The sequence below is a fragment of the Bufo bufo genome, chromosome 2 (genome assembly GCF_905171765.1).
Source record: "Bufo bufo chromosome 2, aBufBuf1.1, whole genome shotgun sequence".
Lineage (NCBI taxonomy): Eukaryota > Metazoa > Chordata > Amphibia > Anura > Bufonidae > Bufo > Bufo bufo.
Window position 1 is genome coordinate 825,291,918 of NC_053390.1, and position 22,752 is coordinate 825,314,669.

Below are 22,752 nucleotides of genomic sequence, written 5' to 3' on the forward strand. Positions count from 1 at the left end.
TAACTCCCTATAGAAATATATCTATATGTGTGTGTTGGACTATGACAGACAGACAGAACATAATTTGTGCAGAATTTTTTTTCCCCACAAAGGATACTGCACTAATAGTTGATCGGCCCTCCATAGTGCTGGTAACCGGGCTGTGGGCTACATCGCCTCACACATATTATCATATCGCTGCTCGTAATTGAACCATAAATATCCTGACCATGGTATCTAGGGACTCTACATTTTAAATTAACCTTAAAAACCTCCTTATATAATTAAATGTCTCAAGACGTGAGAAACCTCCGATAAATTTAAATGTTAAAGCTCTAATTTACCTAAATCCTGTTTTTTGCAGTACATTTCTGTGCAGCTTCTTTGCAGATTTATAGTTTTTAATATTAATTTTATATATATATATATATATATATATATATGTCAAAAGTTTTTCATAGAAATACAATGCCAAAAAAGGTGGTGGAAATCCAAGTTTCTTAGCATCTGGGTCATTTCTTTATTGCATATCTGGTATGATATATATTCTGTGGAAATGTAGTAGTTTATGCAGCATACCCTTTTTATTTTTATTTTTTTTGTATAGATTTTTTCAGTTTTTATTTTAATTCTAAATGAATATTTTTGTTTCATTATGTGGATTAATTTTAATGTAATATATTTTTTAATTATTTGTAAAGGCAGGATATTATTATTTTTTCTCCTTGTCCATGGACAAGGGGGGGGGGGGAGAATTTTACACTGCATTTTTTTTTAAAACTTTTAATGGATATGTTGGGTAATTCTGCCCATTTTAGTTCATCGTCAAGCAATCATTTACAAACCTATTAGATAATGATAATAAAAAAAATAAAATAAATAGCTGTATGTCATCGCTCTTTGCATACCATGTAGTGATATCAGATTCACAAAATGCAACAATAATACAATATATTCGCCCCCAAAAAGAAATAAAAGTGCTATTGTTAATTCATATTTGTGGGGGGAGGGGGGGTTGTAGTGCGCTTTTTCACTATTGACCTTATTGGATTTTTGCTTCCTTGTGCTGCAGATATCTACCGCTTCACATGTGGAGAAATGGCGTTGAGGGGGTGGAAAGCAGGACAATCATTAAAAATAATTGTGTATATATCTCCGCACAGGGGACATAGATTATTAGTTTACATTATTGTTATTAGTATAATATACATTTGCAGCTCCTACTTGGTGTTTTTTCCTTACTATATTAGTTCAGGTTTCCTGGCCACCACTTGACATGACATCAGTATGTGATCCAAAAATACAAAAAGTTTTAACTGTTTCTCATGATTATCATCCATATGTGGGTAAAAATAATCATCCAAGTAGATGCTGTGAATGGCCAAGAGTACAGCAAGACAACCAATTATCGTGAAAATATCCATGTGTTCGCACTACAGCCTACTGTGTTTTCTAGTGACATCACATTCTTCTATACATTCCAGTGACATCACAATATTATGTAATTTCTAATGACATCACTATATTGTGTACATTGTACTGTTCATTTTAGTGACATCCCAGTCTTGTGTACATTCTAGTGACATCATAATCATGTGTACTTTCTAGTGACATCACAGTCTTGTGTACATTCTAGTGACATCACAGTCTTGTGTACATTCTATTGACATTATAATCATGTGTACTCTGAGCATTCAATGCAGAACAATATGGTCCCCTGTGCATTCTAATGACATCACCGTCCTCTGTGCATTCTAATGACATCACAGTCCTCTGTACATTCTAATGACATCACCGTCCTCTGTGCATTCTAATGACATCACAGTCCTCTGTACATTCTAATGACATCACCGTCCTCTGTGCATTCTAATGACATCACCGTCCTCTGTGCATTCTAATGACATCACCGTCCTCTGTGCATTCTAATGACATCACCGTCCTCTGTCCATTCTAATGACATCACCGTCCTCTGTGCATTCTAATGACATCACCGTCCTCTGTGCATTCTAATGACATCACCGTCCTCTGTCCATTCTAATGACATCACCTTCCTCTGTGCATTCTAAAGACATCACCGTCCTCTGTGCATTCTAATGACATCACCGTCCTCTGTCCATTCTAATGACATCACCGTCCTCTGTGCATTCTAATGACATCACCGTCCTCTGTGCATTCTAATGACATCACCGTCCTCTGTCCATTCTAATGACATCACCGTCCTCTGTGCATTCTAATGACATCACCGTCCTCTGTGCATTCTAATGACATCACCGTCCTCTGTGCATTCTAATGACATCACCGTCCTCTGTGCATTCTAATGACATCACCGTCCTCTGTCCATTCTAATGACATCACCGTCCTCTGTCCATTCTAAAGACATCACCGTCCTCTGTGCATTCTAATGACATGACCGTCCTCTGTGCATTCTAATGAGATCACCGTCCTCTGTGCATTCTAATGACATCACCGTCCTCTGTGCATTCTAATGACATCACCGTCCTCTGTGCATTCTAATGACATCACCGTCCTCTGTGCATTCTAATGACATCACCGTCCTCTGTCCATTCTAATGACATCACCGTCCTCTGTCCATTCTAATGACATCACCGTCCTCTGTCCATTCTAATGAGATCACCATCCTCTGTGCATTCTAATGACATCACGGTCGTCTGTCCATTCTAATGACATCACCGTCCTCTGTCCATTCTAATGACATCACCGTCCTCTGTCCATTCTAATGACATCACCTTCCTCTGTGCATTTTAATGACATCACGGTCCTCTGTGCATTCTAAAGACATCACCGTCCTCTGTCCATTCTAATGAGATCACCGTCCTCTGTGCATTCTAATGAGATCACCGTCCTCTGTGCATTCTAATGACATCACCGTCCTCTGTGCATTCTAATGACATCACCGTCCTCTTTTCTTTCTAATGACATCACTGTCCTCTGTGCATTCTAATGACATCACCGTCCTCTGTGCATTCTAATGACATCACCGTCCTCTGTACATTCTAATGACTTCACTGTCCTCTGTGCATTCTAATGACATCACCGTCCTCTTTTCTTTCTAATGACATCACTGTCCTCTGTGCATTTTAATGACCTCACAGTCGTCTGTGCATTTAAATAGCATCAAAATACTTAGTGCTTTCTCACAACTGCACCATCCTATGTTCATTCTTGTGACATCACAGTGCTATCCACTGTAGTGACATCACAATCTTCTTTGCTTTAAAGTGCGGCACCATCTTGTGTACGCCCTAGTGACATCCTCATCTTGTGTATATTCTATTGAATCACCATCTTCTGTGCGTTCTACTTTTAGTGCCGCCATTGGCCTGCATTTTACTAGAATGCAGTATCAGCAGTCAGATTACGAGGAATATTTCCACAGTACAAAACTCAACGACCAGTCAAGTGCCATAACTGGATGGGATCAGATAGCTGATCTGAGCACGATGCCACCAGAGTATCGCCGTCTATCCTCGGCTGTGAAACGTTGCGATCCTTATTTATTCCTTCCCATCCCGACCTAGCAGCGGAACTAGACACGAGCCCAGATTCTGATTTGTCTATTTCAGTCACATTTGTTGAGTTTTGTATCACCACATATGCAGATCCGAGCACAATGGCAGAACGAGGCGGCTGGCACAGAAACGGCGTCAGCTGCTCCAAAAGCACTTTTGTTTTCTACCTGAGAGAAAACAAAATGAACCTTACTCCATCATTAAAACTGGCAATCTGGCCCTTGTATGGAGAGGAGGCTTGTGTAATCTCTTGTACCTGTCACCTCGCTGTCGCTGACACACTTTCACGCTAGCTCTGATCGCTCGTGCTACTTCCTGCGTAGGTGTTCCAACACATCCCCGGCTCTTGATCATGGTGAAGTTTTATCAGACAAAGCCAGGGTTTGCTCAGCCCTCCTGTTCCATCGGTAACTCGCAGCCCTTGGGGCCTCATTTGAATGTTCGCTTACTGAAGTCATTAAGTGACTCGCTCTCACATCCATTTTTCTTTGTGCACATGCATGTAGGAAGCAGACACCCTGCAACCAAAACTTATTCCCTCCAACTAATGAGCGATAACTGTTAATTAGGAGAACCAATTGGTCTATTGATGGCCAGGGAAGATAGACAGAAATTATCTGTTGGGTTCAGTCATCTTCACAAAGAGCCCCGAGGCATTGAAACGCCTGATAAAAACTTCATGGGTATCTGCCAAGATTTGGTGTTAAGAAGGGGCCGGCTACCGCTCCATTAAAAATATGACTTAATTTACAGATAGAGCCAGCTGAGCGAGGACTGTTGGAAGGATTAGTCATCGCCTGTTCCACAACTACGCCAAGCGTCACCCGTAACTGCTGATTATTTTATAATAAATTATCCGAATATATATATATCTAATTTCCCAAAAGTGGCCAATTCTGAGATTCTGTCTTTTTTTTTTTTTTTTTAGTCAGTCATTTTTTTGGGCCAATTTATTCCCATTCAAGTATAGAGAAACGAGCCTTCCCATTGAAATGAATAGGACGGCTTGTAGTTACACCTACTTACCACTGCACTGTCGATGGCGAGCAGGTAAACAAACAAAAGAAGGCAGCGCTCACACGGGGCGTGGCCTTCCCTTCAACCAGCCAGGTGTCGGACGCCCACCGATCTGATATTGATGGCCTGTCCCGAGGATAAGTCATCAATATTAAAATCCCAGAAACCCCCCCTTAAGGACCTTATGGACAGATAATTAGCCAAACTAGCGGCGGGATCGTTTGTGCAGCCTTTCATTTACATTTAGACGGAGAAATATTTTTTATGACCGGGTTACAGAATCTATCAGCCAGCAAACAGGGGTTTTCTTCTTTGCCTTACACAAAGGCTAATGATCAGGAAAAGGCTTTCCTTTCAGCTAATAATCATCCCTTGTAAAAAGCTCTTAACTTTTTTATGCATTTTATTTTATTAAGTGCTAATATCTTTTACATTCGCATTAAAAAAAAAATACGCACCGAAATTACAAGGGAAAGTGAGATCTTCTCGGCTTTTTAACTTCTCTCTGGAATGTCACAATGTGCTATTAATTATTTAACAGAAAACCCTACAAAAATTAAACAAATGCAAAAGCATAAGAAAAATATAATGTACTAAAAAAAAATGTCTACATTTTCAAGGTCAACCTTAATTATTAAAAGTTTTGATTCTTCATCAAAAAATGTCCTTGACTCGATCTTAGGGGGAAATTTATCATCCCCTCTGCACCAGAAAATCGGTGCCAAAAAGTTGCATTCTGTGAGGCTCATTGTGCAAAGTTTTGTGCCTTTTTAGTGTTTTTCCACATCGCTCGCCGCTTTCCATCACATGTATTATAATGTACACCTGCATAGATCATAGCTGAGATCTACACCAGCTCCCTTGCTGATGTAGATCTCCGCTTTGACCTGCACTGATGTGACACAAATATTAAGAGGCAAGCACCTCATAATAAGTGTCGCATCACATGCCGGCAATGAGGTCAGTTATTTTTTCTTGTTGCATTGTACTGAATCATTTTTTCTGTTGGTCTTTATTTAAACTGTTGAGCCCCTTTCTCTGTACAGTCTTGAGATTCTGTAGTAGCAGGATCTGTATTTTTACTGTTTTTCATCAGGCAGCTCAGCTGACGGCCCCTGATCTCTGACCTCCTAAACACTCATTGTAGCTCAATTCTAACTGATAGGCATGTGGCTTAAATAAATGTTTATGGCTTTTTAGTAATGAGATAAGGGTTAATAGATGACAGGCACAAAGTGAAAGTGAAACTATGATTCACACAGCTAGACAAACAGTTAAGGGTGCATTTACATCGCTGTTTAGCTTTCCATTCTTCTGATCCGTTAGAAGAACAGAAAAAAAAGCAGATCAGTTATTTAGGACTGAATATTTTTAATAAAGACCAATTGTAAAATTATTTTTATACCAAAATGAGTAATAAGCAATCATAAAAAAAATTGCCCCCGAAGGTTTACATATCCAGCAAGAGGATCGCAAATACAGATGTTCTCTGCTGATTTTTATAGACACACCCTTCCCATGGTCTTCTCCTGATTAGATTATATAATCTGTTTAATGCTTCCAGAGTTTTTTTTTTCATGCTCCAAATATCTATGTTGTCTTAAACCCTCCAATGAAAAGCCCAAGAAGAAGTTGAGGACAACACCATTCATATGTCCACCAAGAGTCAAAAGTCAACGCAAACTCCCTTTGGTGTCTTTTATGCTAAGATGAAGGCTTTAGTTACTCTAGTTTTCCTAATTAGATGCATTAGCATAATGGTCATGGAGGCCAAATGTGACTATTATTTTCTACAAAAAAAAATATAGAAAGGTGGCCATACATGTTAGAAGAAAGTCAGCCAAACCCACCAGAGGAAAGAAGGGTCTATCATGATAACTTCCAGCTTTTGCACTTTTCCCTCTCCATTAAAAACCAAGAGACAATGCATGTGTATGGGGAGGTATAGCTTAAGGACACATTCCGCGGCGCGCGATGATCAGAACTGGGTGCCTGCTTAAATCAATCAGCAGGCACCCTGGGACAATGCTGAGGGGGGTCCTGTGACCCCCTGCCCCCCGTATCGGCGATCGCAGCAAACCGCAGGTCAATTCAGACCTGCGGTTTGCTGCGTTTCCGGGTGATTCGGGTCTCTGGTGACCCGATAACCCGGAATAGGATGGTGATCGGTGGTGTGATAATACACCACCAATCACCATCCTGCGATCCTGAGAGGTGATGGTGACATCACCTCTCAGGATCGCTTCCGATTGGCTGCAGGGTGGGCGTGCGGTTTAAACTTACTGCTGCTCTGCCTCCTCCTCCTTTCTGTGTCCGGAGCCAGGAGACAGAGGAGCAGCGTCATCCAGCTCCGGAGCCCAGTGAGCCCAGCACCCCCACTGAGCCACCATAGTGCCATCTGGCACTAAAAAGGTACATAGGGACAGGTTAGGGAGAGCTTCGACAGGTAGGGATAGTCAGGGAAAGTTTAGGGAAAAAAAAAAAGTTTTATTTTTGCATCACCCTGATCGGGTGTCTGGGGTCCACAGCACACTCAGCTGTGTGACCCTAGACCCCCCCCCCCCCCCCCCCCCCCCAGGGTTGCTGCAGCTTGACCCCTACTCCCTCCACACACATTTTTTGGGGCACAAGCACTTTCTTTTTTTTCTTTTTTTTGTGTGCGTGCGCTGACTGTGGCCGGCACTGTTAGCGTCCGGCCACTGTTAGCGCATCTCCCACCCCACCGCTGATCAGCTTGGGACCGCTGATCAGCGAGTTTGAATCTTTATTTATTTTTTTCACATTCTTTGGGTCTTTTTTTAAATGTATTTATTTTTTTCTGTTAGGTTTAGGTAAAAGTACGCGATCATCCGTGCCCCCACACACACGCACACTAAATAAGGTTTTCCACACACGCACTCACACACTCCCCTATGGTCCGCCAGACGTTCTCGGCCGAGGAGGCATACGCCCTGCTTGCCTCTGGCTCCGAGAGCCCCAGTGAGGACGAGGATGACCCCACTTTCCTCTTGTCATCCGTGTCCTCCTCATCATCTAGCGATGATGATGAGCCCCCAAGGCGGCGGAGACGCCGCCAGGCGGAGCAAGGGGACCGCCATGCCAGGGACCCTGGGGCTCGTACTAGTTTTCCGGCCCACCAGATAAGTCCACCTTAGCCCCCTACCGGCGAACTTGCATGGTGTACCCCAGAGCATTTTGAGCCTGTGATTCCTGATTTTGTTGGCCAAGCAGGAATCCAGATTCCCACAGTGGGCTTCACTGAATATGACTATTTTAGTCTTTTTTTCAGTGACCACTTTGTGAATCTGATGGTGGAGCAAACGAACTTGTACGCCCAACAGTTCGTTGCTCAACACCCGAGCTTCTTTTTGGCTAGGACCGGTGGCTGGACCCCGGTCAGTGCAGCAGAGATGAGGACGTTTTGGGGCCTAGTGCTGCACATGGGCCTAGTCAAAAAACCCAGTGTCAGGCTGTACTGTAGTGGGGACATCCTCTACCAGACCCCACTTTACAGTAAGGCCATGACACGCTCCCGTTTTGAGGCCATTCGGAAATGCCTGCATTATGCAGATAATGCAGCATGTTGCCCCCCCAAGGTGATCCTGCCTATGACCGTCTTTACAAAATCAGGCCGGTCATCGATCACTTTGGGGCCAAATTTTGGAGGCCTATGTACCTTGAAGGGAGGTCGCGGTTGATGAGTCTTTCATTGCTTTCAAGGGGAGACTCCTTTTCCGCCAGTATGTTCCCTTTAAGCGGGCGAGGTATGGCGTGAAGCTGTACAAACTTTGTGAGAGTACCTCAGGGTACACTTACAAGTTTCTCGTGTACGAGGGGCAAGATTCCTGTATTGAACCCCCAGATTGTCCCCCCACTCTGGCTGTTAGCGGGAAACTTGTGTGGGACCTTATGCACCCACTGCTAGATAAGGGTTACCACCTGTACGTGGATAACTTTTATACTAGTATCCCCAGTTCCAGATCCACGTCCGCTTGTGGGACCGTGCGGAAAAATCAACGTGGACTCCCTACCCACCCCCTCCAGGTACCTATCCCCAGGGTTGAGGCCCTTACCAGTGGAAACCTGTTGCTGGTCAGATATAAGGACAAGAGGGATGTCCTTGTACTGTCCACAATTCACAGTAGTGGCATCACCCCTGTCCCTGTGCGAGGTACCACGGCAACGGTCCTCAAGCCCAATTGTATCATCGACTACAATCGGTATATGGGAGGAGTTGATCTCTCTGATCAAGTCCTAAAGTCATATAACGCCATGCGCAAAACCCGGGCATGGTACATAAAAGTTGCGGTCTACTTGGTACAGGTTGCCTTGTACAACTCTTTTGTGCTGTCCCGGAGCGCTGGCAACACAGGGACATTCCTTCAGTTCTATGAGGCAGTCCTCAAGGCCCTGATCTTTTCTGACCGGGAAAGAGCAGGCCGGAGTACCTCGGGAACTGGAGGCACCCGGATCGTCCCTGGCCAGCACTTTACAGGTGTGGTCCCCCATACTGGAAAGAAGGGACGGTCCCCAAAAAAGTGCAGAGTGTGTCACAGGAGGGGGATACGGAAGGACACCACCACTTAGTGTGACACGTGCCCTGATCATTTGGGCCTTGCTTCAGGGAGTACCACACTTCCATGGAGTACTAAATTTCTAATTCCCTCCCCCAATTTCTAATTCCATTTAGCCACTGACAATCGAAAAAAAAACTATGGTTCTCAGACTTGAGACACCCCAAAAAAAAAAAATTTCCCAAAAACTTTATTTTGTAAAACTAAAATAAAATAAAAAAGTAGACATATTAGGTATCGCTGCGTCCGTAAGAATCTGCTTTATAAAAATACCCCATGACCTAACCCCTCAGATGAACACGGTCCAAAAAAAAAAAAAAACGGTGCAAAAAAAGGTATTTTTTTGTCACCTTACATCACAAAAAGTGTAATAGCAAGCGATCAAAAAGTCATATGCCCCCCAAAATAGTGCCAATAAAACTGTCCTCTCATCCCGCAAAAAATGAGCCCCTACCTAAGATAATCGGCTAGAAACTAAAAAAAAAAACTGACTCTTGGACTGTGGAGATACTAAAATGTTTTTTTTTTTTGTTTAAAAAAGGATAATATAGTGTAAAACCTAAATAAATTTTAAAAAAGTAGACATATTAGGTATCGCCGCGTCCGTAAGAATCTGCTCTATAAAAATACCCCATGATCTAACCCCTCAGATGAACACCGTCAAAAAACAAACAAAAAGAAACTGTGCCAAAACAGCTATTTTTGGGCAGATTTTCAATTTTAATCCATTTTTTCCAGTAACAAAGCAAGGGTTAACAGCCAAACAAAACTTAATATTTATTACCCTGATTCTACAGTTTACAGAAACACCCCATATGTGGTCATAAACTGCTGTATGACCAAACGGCAGGGCGCAGAAGGAAAGGAACGCCGTATGGTTTCTGGAAGGCAGATTTTGATGGCCTTTTTATTTGGCACCATGTCCCATTTGAAGCCCCCCTGATGCAACCCTAGAGTAGAAACTCCATAAAAGTGACCCCATCTAAGAAACTACACCCCTCAAGGTATTCAAAACTGAATTTACAAATGTCGTTAACCCTTTCGGTGTTCCACAACAGTTATTGACAAATGGAGATGAAATTTCAGAATTTCAATTTTTTGGCAAATTTTCCATTTTAATCCATTTTTCCCAGTAACAAAGCAAGGGTTAACAGCCAAACAAAACTCAATATTTATGGCCCTGATTCTGTAGTTTACATAAACACCCCATATGTGGTCGTAAACAGCTGTACGGGCACACGGCAGGGCGCAGAAGGAAAGGAATGGCATACGGTTTTTGGAAGACAGATTTTGCTGGACTGGTTTTTTTGACCCCATGTCCCATTTGAAGCCCCCCTGATGCACCCCTAGTGTAGAAACTCCAAAAAAGTGGCCCCATTTTAGAAACTATGGGATAGGGTGGCAGTATTATTGGTACTAGTTTAGGGTACATATGATTTTTGGTTGCTCTATATTACACTTTTTGTGAGGCAAGATAACAAGAAATAGCTGTTTTGGCACAGTTTTTATTTTTTGTTATTTACCATATTCATCTGACAGGTTAGATCATGTGATATTTTTATAGACCAGGTTGTCACGGATGCGGCAAAACCTAATATGTATACTTTTTTTTAATGTAAGTTTTACACAATGATTTCTTTTTTGAAGCAAAGATTACCTTGGGTAGGGTATGATTTTTGCGGGATGAGATGACGGTTTTATTGGCACTATTTTGCGGTGCGTGTGACTTTTTGATTGCTTGCTATTACACTTTTTGTGATGTAAGGTGACTAAAAATGGTTTATTTAGCACAGTTTCTATTTTAAAATTTTTTACGGTGTTCATCTGAGGAGTTAGGTCATGTGATATTTTTATAGAGCCGGTCGATACGGACGTGGCGATACCTAATATGTATACTTTTTTTTTCCCTATATTTTACCAATTTTTTTTTACTTTAATTGGGGAAAATGACGTTTTTGTTTATTTGTACTTGAAACTTGAAATGTTTTTGGGGGGAAACTTTAATTTTTCAACTTTTTTTTCACTTTATTTTTTGTCCCACTTTGGGACTTGAACTTTTGGGGGTCTGATCCTTTACAATGCATTCCAATACTTCTGTATTGGAATGCATTGGCTTTATGAGTAATATTGTGTGTATTACTCATACAGCTTCCGGCCTGTGAGATCCAGGGGGCTGGATCTCACAGGCTCGTCACCGGAAGGCAGCGTGATGCCTTCCTTAGACATCGCGCTGCCTTCCATGCCATCGGGTCCCCCCTACAGCCGCATCGGGACCCGATGGCGCCGCAACCGCAGGTAAAAGCCGCAAACCGCAGGTCTGAATTGACTACGGGGGGGTCACATGACTCCCCCCCCCCCCCCCCCGGCGTTGTGACAGGATGCCTGCTGAATGATTTCAGCGGGCATCCTGTTCCTATTAACCCCCGCCGCGCCACAATGTACTTTTAAACTTAGGACGTACCGGTACGTCCTGAGTCCTTAAGGACTCGGCAAACATGGCGTACCGGTACGTCCTACGTCCTTAAGGTGTTAAAATGGAAAATTTGCCAAAAAATCTAAATTCTGAAATTTTATCTCCATTTGCCATTAACTCTTGTGGAACACCTAAAGTGTTAACCACATTTGTAAAATCAGTTTTGAATACCTTGAGGGTCTAGTTTCTAGAATTGGGTCATTTTTGGGTGAAATATGGCCGTGTCCTTAAGGGGTTAAATGTTCAACTGACTGATGTTTCAGATGTACGGGCAGCTTAAGTATATTTGGTCAGAATGGTTCTTCTTCGACAACTCCATAAGCCCATGATACTATTTTCTTGATGGTCCACCTGTTCTTCTAACAGAATGTATCCTCAGAAGAGGCCATCAGTCATTACTGCCTGTAAAATGAGTATTAGATATTTTGTTGTTTCCGTTTAGTTTTTTTTTGCTTTTTATATACAGGGCTGTGGAGTCGGAACAAAAGTACCAACGTCAACACCGGCTTCAAAATATTTTTTTTTTATTATTACTTCTTAATAATATGTATTAATTGCTCATTGTGTATTTACGTTCCTAAGAATTTAGTAAAGTTTACAGATTTCCATCAAAAATTGCTCTATAAATAGTATCTGATGGCAACAGATGTAAGAGTGATCATTTTCATATATTTTCCCAGAAATCCAGAGGAACATTGACTGGCTTATAATCCTCCATAAGGAGAAATAGTACCCCAACCAAAGCCTCTGAGGCAGCCAAGCCTATTTTCTTTGCTCAGCTCTAGGGGTATTTATCCAGAAAGAGCAGGATTCCTGGTATGAGACACTCAGTTTTCCTTTCCTTTTGGAAAGGAGATTAGCTTGCATGTCTTTTTCCAGAAAAGCATTATGTGGGGACACACATGGCAACAGATAAAAAAAAACTTAGAATGAAACAGCACTGACTGAACAGTTTGAGGATACCACCTAAAACTTAGTGGATAAAAAATAGGAGAAAATTGATCTATGAAGCACAAGGAGGTATGTATAAATGTATACATATTACAGATGAGCAAATTGATTCTATCAGTTTGGGATTCATCTTGAATTTAAAAAAAAAATATTGGATTCTAGCAAACCCAGATTTAAGCAATTAATTTCAGGCAATTTAAGAGAAAGATCCACACATGAAAAATGTCCAATACTGCTTTCTTTTAAAAAGGAAAAGAGACATGAAAGCTGATCTCCTTTCTAAAAGGAAATAAAAAGGGAACATCTGATATCAGGAACCCATCTCTTCATGAGTAACTACCCTTTTAAAGAGATGTGAAAAGAAAATGAGCTTGGCTGCTGGAGACCCTTTGGTTGGGGTAATATTTGTCCTGCACAGAGTATTGTATGCCAGTCAACGCTCCTTGGAAAAATACATGAAAGTTAGCACATCTTACATCTGCGGGCATCAGATGGGCTTGGCTGTCTTGTCTTTTTTAAAGGAGAGCTAATTTGAATATCTTTCCCAGAAACCCAGAGGAGTGTTGCCTAGCCTACATTACTCCACACACATACTAACCATACTAGGTGCTCTCCTTAATGATAAAGTGTAACCTCCCTACACTGCATACTAGTCTCTCTTTCTGTCTGGTATCTGATTTATGTTAATTGTCTCTCGGCTCCCTGTCTCTTGCAGGACATTGTTGCTGCGAACATATCCAAGACTGACCCTCCCCGTGCATAGCCTTGTGTGCCTTGCTGCCTTTGGACTGGCTCTCCCTTTAGCCATCAGTCTCTTCCCCCAGATGTCTGAGGTAAGTGCCAACTAAATCTGTTTCTATTATCCAGCTTCAGGGTTCGTAGTACTGTGGTAGCTTCTCACTGGGTCTAGTTTCTCCCTCATTTGAGCTGCCACGCAAGGTGAGATATATATTTTGAAACACTTTCCCCTAATAAACTAAACTAAAAAATTTCTGTACACCAGTACTAACTGAATCCACTGTCATTGACATAACTACTATGATAATTCCAACTATGTACAAAAATATAACTACTATAATACTGCCTCCTATCTACAAGAATATAACTACTATAATACTGCTCCTATGTACAAGAATATAACTACTATAATACTGCTTCTATGTACAAGAATATAACTACTATAATACTGCTGCTATGTACAAGAATATAACTACTATAATACTGCTCCTATGTACAAGAATATAACTACTATAATACTGCCTCCTATGTACAAGAATATAACTACTATAATACTGTCTCCTATATACAAGAATATAACTACTATAATACTGCTCCTATGTACAAGAATATAACTACTATAATACTGCTCCTATGTACAAGAACATAACTACTATAATACTGCCTCCTATGTACAAGAATATAACTACTATAATACTGTCTCCTATATACAAGAATATAACTACTATAATACTGCTCCTATGTACAAGAATATAACTACTATAATACTGCATTGTGTGTATAAAAATATAACTACTATAATACTGCCTCCTATGTACAAGAATATAACTACTATAATACTGCTCCTATCTACAAGAATATAACTACTATAATACTGCCCCTATATACAAGAATATAACTACTATAATACTGCTCCTATGTACAAGAATATAACTACTATAATACTGCTCCTATGTACAAGAATATAACTACTATAATACTGCCCCTATATACAAGAATATAACTACTATAATACTGCTCCTATGTACAAGAATATAACTACTATAATACTGCTCCTATGTACAAGAATATAACTACTATAATACTGCCTCCTATGTACAAGAATATAACTACTATAATACTGCTCTTGTATACAAGAATATAACTACTATAATACTGCCTACTATGTACAAGAATATAACTACTATAATACTGCTCCTATGTACAAGAATATCACTACTATAATACTGACTCATATACAAGAATGTAACTAGGAGGCTAAAATCTTTTTATTCCGTGTCCTGTTCACCCTAATAGAGATCTATTATGGTGAATAGGTTTCTGACACTCTCCCTGCTGAGCTGTGCCTTGTGCACGGCTTAGCAGGAAGCTTACCATGGGAGTCCTGGGAACCTTTAGCAAGCCCCAGGCTGCCATGGTAATCAATTACTGTGGGGGTTCCAATCAAAAGGCATAGGCAGCCGCATCCCTCTGTCTTAACCCACAGATGACATGATCACTGTTGATTGCAGCATCTGAGTGGTTAAGTGACGGGGTTTGGCGCAATCGCCGTTCCCCGTCATTGCCCCTGGGTGCCTGCTGTATTATTCATCCAGCACCCGCTGCATATGGAGCGGGCTCACTGTAGCAGCCTGCTCCATAAATTTCCAGTGTATAATGCAATACATGTACAGCATTATGCGTTAAGGGGTTAATCCAGTATTAACAAACATTGCGTTTAGCCCCACTTTTCTTTGAAGCAGTTTTTTGCTAGAGCGCCAGCTGTCAAGAGTTTGATGTTTCATCAGTGAAGCCAAATGCAAGGTCCACTGTACAGACCTTAGTGGAGCACCATGAGAGTCATTTATTATCCTCTTCATAACTTTGGCAGATCCACCGCCAGATATAGGGGTTATTAAGACGCCAGTCTTAATAAATGACCCCAATTTATTTTCTGCATACGAAATGCACACTAGAGAAGTACAATATTTATCACCCTTTTGTATCCAAACAGCGTGTCCAGAATATACGGGCACCAGACGTATGAATCCCATATCAATGGGATTCGCAATCTGAAATATATAGCGCGGTGTCTTAAAGAGGCACAGATCGGAAACCCATGGAGACACATGAAGTACTTCCGTGGACTTTTGGTGCCTCAGCACCTCAAAAGATAGGATGTCTTTTCTTTTGCCATATATTGCGAATCGCAAACCCATTCAAAGTCAGTGGGTCTGCACCGCAATACGGGATTCACACAGCCGGAGGCCGTGCCTTGCGGGCCGCGATCTGCAGCATGGGCACGGGGCATGCATGGTCCTGTGTTTGAGCCTTTAGTAATTTCATTGAGACATGGTAGACTATGACATTGATGAAGGTCCTTGAGCTTGGTCTCCTACCACTTGTAACTTGGAAAGAGCATCGATGTTCTACCATGAGCATTACAGGCCAGGTGTGCTTACTGGAGAGTAATCAGAATCCTTGCAATTGGTGGTCGTCTCCCAATTTTATTGACCACCTCCGGTAATGCTATGGAATCTCATATTAAAGATGAACTCTTACAGCTGAAAGTTACCTTGAAAACTCTTCCCTGAAGCTAAACATTGCATAGTCCAGGAACTAACATACTTCCAACACTAAAATGGTGCAAAGCCAGTGGGATTGAACCAGGTGCTACAACAAGTATTCCTTCTTGTCAGCAGATCTTTTTGGATCCCCATTGAGGGTTTCCTAAATGCATTACGCTAAATATCACAAGGAGCCACATCACAAACCCAACGGAAAACCATGCAAAAACCACAGGAAGACCGGTACTGAGTAGACAATTTCTTCACAGTTTGGTCACAACAAATCTTTGCTTCTGGGTCTTCTGCCTCCCTGGATTTTTTGAAAACATGGACATGACACCAGTTGACATTATTACATGACAGCCCCAGTCAAACCATTACATTATGTTCATGACAACAGGGAACAACCATGGTGCGGATGTCGAAGATTCAAGAACACAATGTTTTTTTTTTGTTTGTTTTTTACTGTTGTGTTTCTATAAAAGCATCTCCTAGAAGAACCACGTCTATGGAAACAACATTGCTGTTCCTCATGTTTACCTGTACCATTTTTTTCATATAAACAGTGGGGTACACTGAGGCAATCATTCACCTGCATAAAATATATCACAACTATCTACACCACACATTCAGATATCAACACCACATATCTCCAATTACTTCAGAACGGAAAACACATTTATTTTAATTATGCAAAATCATTTGCAAATGGATTTGGCCTTTAAACAGCTTTCAATTGAAATTCCAGCCTGTTTTCAGAAGAACGGGGGACGCGTTAACCATTGCCTCGTCATCTGATAATGGGTACTGATATTCTAGATGTTTATCAGTGATGGACTTCATCGTTGACTTGGTCATTTCTGTCCTGTAACGTCTTTCTATCCAGAAGGTTTCTTGAACGTATTTTAATTACGTAAAGATAAAATAAATAAAAAAAGGACAAAAACATCTTGGTTTGTTTTCTACTAGTTGATGAAGGTTGCGGCGTAATTAATTGAATGATTACTTTGTAGAAGAGTCATAATGTTCCATGAAGGCATCAGTAAGCGACACCTGCTCTTGCCCCGTGGGCCGGCCAGACGTTGCCACTTTTTTTCCGCCCCGTTACTGTTCTCTTAGAGCTGTCTTTTTCCCTTTAACGTTGGTGTCAGCTACCCAACAACATCATGTGAATTCACTTTATCTCGTCGAGCTCGCCAAGAATTCTGTGGCCAAGAGCCCTGAGCTCCCTCAAATGTGCCGGGAATGCCAAGTGCCCAGATGCAATTAGAGCTTTCATTTTTTTTTATTTTCTTTTTCTATCAATGTCGTACAAATGTACTCTTCCCTCAGTACGTTCAGTCTGTGTTGGCTCTATTACCGCAGTCTGAGGTCATATGGCCATCACTGATTTTATGATTAGCGAAATGATTAATAACAACATTTGAGAATTAATGAGACTGCTGCACCGAGGAGAAATGTATCGAGATCCAAGAACAAAACAAGTGTTATTCCCTCTGTTTTCTTTTTTCCTTTTTTTATTTATTTATTTTTTACTAATCTCCCGCTTCTCATGCAATTTTAATTTTCAATTATGACTTGATTCCACTGACTTGGTCCTTTCTAAGGAGTACAGGCATGAGTCGAGGCTCGCTCCTTGATCATGACACCTCCCAACCATGGTCTCCCTGAACCACAACCCATATGTTTTCATCCCTTATGGGTGAGAAGCAGAGTGTTACCCTTGGGCGAGTCAGAAGAAGAGTGATGAAGGGCATCTTCCCCATTTGTCCCATAGCAGAGGTGATTGTCCATGGATACATTCTTGTTTTTGAGATGGACTTCCTTGGATGGGACTTCTCTGACCATGACCATTCTTAAAATGGAGTGGTATGATTGAGCTGCACCATCCCAGTGCCTGTTTTATATGGGCTAAATAGCGCTGCTTAATGGAGCATAGTATTGTTTATATCATCTGCCTATCCCCCCATTCTTCAGATATGTTGCCCTAAACTTACAGCAGCTGATATGCAGTCAACCACTTTGCTTTTCTGCAAGGAGAGGTTTCTTCCCGCTCTGACAATCATAACGGACGGTGCCAGAGCAGCCTGCTGCAGCATATTTTCAGGATTTACTAAATGTTGTGAGGCCACTCTGTATACTAACTTCAGCCAGGACATTTTCTCACTCAGGCCAGAGTGAGACTTCTCTGCCGGGAATGAGAAGATGTTCCAGTTGAGGTTAGTATATATCGTGGTCTTGCAAGATCATGCTGCAGCAGGCCGCTCTGACACTGTCCGCAAGTGGATAGCATAAGAGCGGAAAAGAAACCTCCCCTTGCAGGGAAGCAAAGTAGTTGCCACCTCCATGGCTAACCACTTTTCATGATCAGGGAAGCAGTGCTATTTCGGCCCACATAATCTATTCACTTTTTTTTTTTTATATGGTGACAGGTGCTTGGTTTCCCACTGTATATGGTTCTGTTTCTCTTGGCCACATATCCGGTCACCTAATACAGTTTCCACATCCCTCGCTTCAACTGCACCCCCAAAAACACCAAGCCGGAGTGTTATTTCCAGATCTGCTTCAGCCCTTGTATCGCTGGCAGGACCAAGTCACAATCAGCAAAAAGTTAATGAGGCATGGTGCAGCGGGATTATTTCAGGGAGATGACAGTGAACCAGTAATTACTAATTAGATGCAGTTTAACAGGAGGAAAAAGTGAAATCTCCTCTTCACCAACTGTCAATAATTAGTGGAGCTGGTGAGGGTGAAATGTGTCCACAGTTAAAAGGCTGATGCTTTAATCAAGTGACACTTCACAATAGAGCTGCGCCGAGGTTGCCGCCGGGATCTCGATGACACCTCAGATGCCCCTTTGTACTGTATTGGTGCGTTCAGATGGTGGTCGATGGTTTCCTGCTATGCTGGACCTATGACCATGTTCTGAATATTGTCTGTAAGTGAGGGGGTATATGTGATGCTGAGGGTACACACGTACAGAACTGCCACTTTGTGTATAAATTATACAGTCGTGGCCAAAAGTTTTGAGAATTACATAAATATTGGAAATTGGAAAAGTTGCTGCTTAAGTTTTTATAATAGCAATTTGCATATACTCCAGAATGTTATGAAGTGATCAGATGAATTGCATAGTCCTTCTTTGCCATGAAAATTAACTTAATCCCAAAAAAAACTTTCCACTGCATTTCATTGCTGTCATTAAAGACCTGCTGAGATCATTTCAGTAATCGTCTTGTTAACTCAGGTGAGAATGTTGACGAGCACAAGGCTGGAGATCATTATGTCAGGCTGATTGGGTTAAAATGGCAGACTTGACCTGTTAAAAGGAGGGTGATGCTTGAAATCATTGGTTTTCCATTGTTGACCATGGTGACCTGCAAAGAAACGCGTGCAGCCATCATTGCGTTGCATAAAAATGGCTTCACAGGCAAGGATATTGTGGCTACTAAGATTGCACCTCAATCAACAATTTATAGGATCATCAAGACCTTCAAGGAAAGAGGTTTAATTCTTGTTAAGAAGACTCCAGGGCGTCCAAGAAAGTCCAGCAAGCGCCAGGATCATCTCCTAAAGAGGATTCAGCTGCGGGAACGGAGTGCCACCAGTGCAGAGCTTGCTCAGGAATGGCAGCAGGCAGGTGTGAGCGCATCTGCACGCACAGTGAGGCGAAGACTTTTGGAAGATGGCCTGGTGTCAAGAAGGGCAGCAAAGAAGCCACTTCTCTCCAAAAAAAACGTCAGGGACAGATTGATCTTCTGCAGAAAATATGGTGAATGGACTGCTGAGGACTGGGGCAAAGTCATATTCTCTGATAAAGCCTCTTTCCGATTGTTTGGGGCATCAGGAAAAAGGCTTGTCCAGAGAAGAAAAGGTGAGCGCTACCATCAGTCCTGTGTCATGCCAACAGTAAAGCATCCTGAGACCATTCATGTGTGGGGTTGCTTCTCATCCAAGGGAGTGGGCTCACTCACAATTTTTCCCAAAAACACAGCCATGAATAAAGAATGGTACCAAAACACCCTCCAACAGCAACTTCTTCTAACAATCCAACAACAGTTTGGTGAAGATCAATGCATTTTCCAGCACGATGGAGCACCGTGCCATAAGGCAAAAGTGATAACTAAGTGGCTCGGGGACCAAAAGGTTGAAATTTTGGGTCCATGGCCTGGAAACTCCCCAGATCTTAATCCCATTGAGAACTTGTGGTCAATCCTCAAGAGGCGGGTGGACAAACAAAAACCCACTAATTCTGAGAAACTCCAAGAAGTGATTATGAAAGAATGGGTTGCTATCAGTCAGGAATTGGCCCAGAAGTTGATTGAGGGCATGCCCAGTCGAATTGCAGAGGTCCTGAAAAAGAAGGGCCAACACTGCAAATACTGACTCTTTGCATAAATGTCATGTAATTGTCGATAAAAGCCTTTGAAACGTATGAAGTGCGTGTAATTATATTTCACTACATCACAGAAACAACTGAAACAAAGATCTAAAAGCAGTTTAGCAGCAAACTTTGTGAAAACTAATATTTTTGTCATTCTCAAAACTTTTGGCCACGACTGTATATATATATATTTTTTTATTCCAAAATTCTTTATCATTTGGTTTATAAATTGTCAGGGCCTGATGACCACTCACCTCCACACTGTTACCAGTTGGACCTTCTGTACACATTTATTTCTTCACATTGGGACAATCTGAATCACCTTTTGCAATTTGCGCAGATGGAATTGATCCTTATGTAACTGGACAATGTGTAATACCCAATTTCTCCTGTGGCGTCACTGCAGGGAAACTGATCACTTACTGGTTTATCCACAGATTTCAGCTGATCGATCGCTGAGGATCCCAGTAGGAGGACACTTTGTAATTTGCTTATTGTCATTGGACCCTTCTAATAAGTAGCGATTGTCTGAGGTGGAATTTCCCCTGTTAGAAGAAGAAGAAGAAGAACAGCCATATTTGACGTGGTTTTTCTGGATTAATAGCATGACCCTATGGAGATACAACCACTAATATATCAGAATGGATTGGAGCTGGAGTGGAGATGATGCCATGCTTATTAACCAGTGCTATATTTGCCATTCTTGGTCCCTAGACAAAAACCTGTATCAGGCATGTGTGTCACCTAGCATGTGACAAGTGACAACATCTGTCCATGACATTGTGATATTGCGTTGGATCTATAGACAGTATAAAAATCTTCAATTAGGTGAGATGGCTATGTATAGCACAGATACATCACTGTTCGACTTGTGTGATCAGCCATTGTACCCTTACACTCTCCTAATAAAGTGCTGCAGGTTCCGTATATGTTTATGGATGCTTATGGCCTCGCCACCCTCTACAGCTGGACGGACTGACCTACGAAATAAGAATACTATCTACACTCCTCAACATTGAAATTAAAACATCAAGAAGGACAAGCCATATTGTTATGTAAATCAAGGAAGTAGCAGATGTCCCTTACATCTGCAAATGATGAAATTTTCAATCACCTAGCTCCAATCTGTCACATATGGGAGGGGCATAAGAGCCAGACTGAAAGCAAAGTTTTTTTTAGCCACAGATCAAGTCATGTGCGATGAAGCAAATTGAGATGGACAGAATCCTTGAACAGAGAGACTTTAGTTCATCACTCTGGCAGTGAGGTTGAGATGTCAGCATTGTTCAACATTGCGTGTCTCGGTGGTTGGGAGAACAACAACGAACTTGAATGACAGCAATAGGCGCACAGAGGAGAACCTCTGCCCAGACTGATCATCTGATGAGAAGAATGGCATGTAGAGATCCATTCTGTACTACAAGTGACATTTTCACATCCCAAGCCTAGGGCAGCAAACCATCAGAAAGTGTCAGCAATACATTGGGCTATGAGCCAGATGTCAAGCTACAGGTGTTCCACTGACCTCACACCACCGCTCTCGAAGGCTGATACACAGCAAGAAGGCAATATAGACTGGAATGGAGGTCTATCCTCTTCAGCGATTAGTCCGGCTTTTGTCTCAGACTCAATAATAGCTGGAGATTGGTCTGGAGACCACATGGACAATACCATGAAGAGCCCTTCACAAGGGAACGTCATACCAGTCCTACTCCCAGGATTATGATGTGAGGTAGAATAATGTATGGTAGCTGGACCCCTCTAGTCTTCAGTTCAGTTACACTAATAGCTAGGCATTCCATTGATTTGGTTGTAGAGCCAGTGGTACAGCCATTTCTCCAAAGTGTCCCAGGAGCCATTTTTCAACAGGACAAGACCAGGCTCCATGCTGATAGTGCTACTGTGAGACATTTAGACGTGCAACCATGGCCTGCAGTGTCTCCAGACTTGTATCCCTTTGAGCACATCTGGGACGTCATTGGTCAGCCATTGCAGAGGGAGCTTCCAGCAGAGGATCTTGATGATTTGCGTGCCCAAGTGCATTCAGCAAGTCAGAACATTCCTCAGATATCCTTTAATGACCTCACTGATAGCTTGTCAAGGCTGTAAGTACATGTGTTTCTGCACGTGACGCTCATACTCAATACTGAATAAATTGAGACCTTATGAATATTTTGTTTCCATTTTTTTATTGTTTGCATATCATTATCATGTCTATCGATCCTGTGATTTCCATAATTCCACGACTTTTCCTTCTTGGTGCTGCAGTTTGAATGTTGAGGAGTGTATGTAAAGTGTATACTACATGAGCCTCCCTCTCCTCATGGACACCTGTCTGCCTTAACTTCACCCTGTGGCTAGTACATTATTAGCGCTGTTTCAGGATCCACCGTAGGTCTTTTTCGTGTCAGGTAGAGCGAGCCCCGATTGTGTCACTGGGGTAATTGCCATAATTAACCTCTGCACTATAATCTTCTAATCCTTGCAGGATAATTCAGCAAAACTGTTCAACTTTAATTGATGCTAAAGGGAAAAGGAAGGAGAACTTGGAGCCAGGTGT

General features: G+C 41.9%; 1 protein-coding gene across 1 annotated transcript in view; it reads left to right on the forward strand.

Annotated features, from left to right (window-relative positions):
- The window catches only part of SFXN5 (sideroflexin 5), a 216,363-nt gene that overhangs the window by 147,115 nt on the left and 46,496 nt on the right, over positions 1–22,752 (forward strand). Inside the window, exon 13 of the mRNA XM_040419345.1 lies at positions 13,240–13,357. Within this exon, the coding sequence (XP_040275279.1) occupies positions 13,240–13,357 (118 nt within the window). The remainder of the gene's footprint in view (positions 1–13,239; positions 13,358–22,752) is intronic.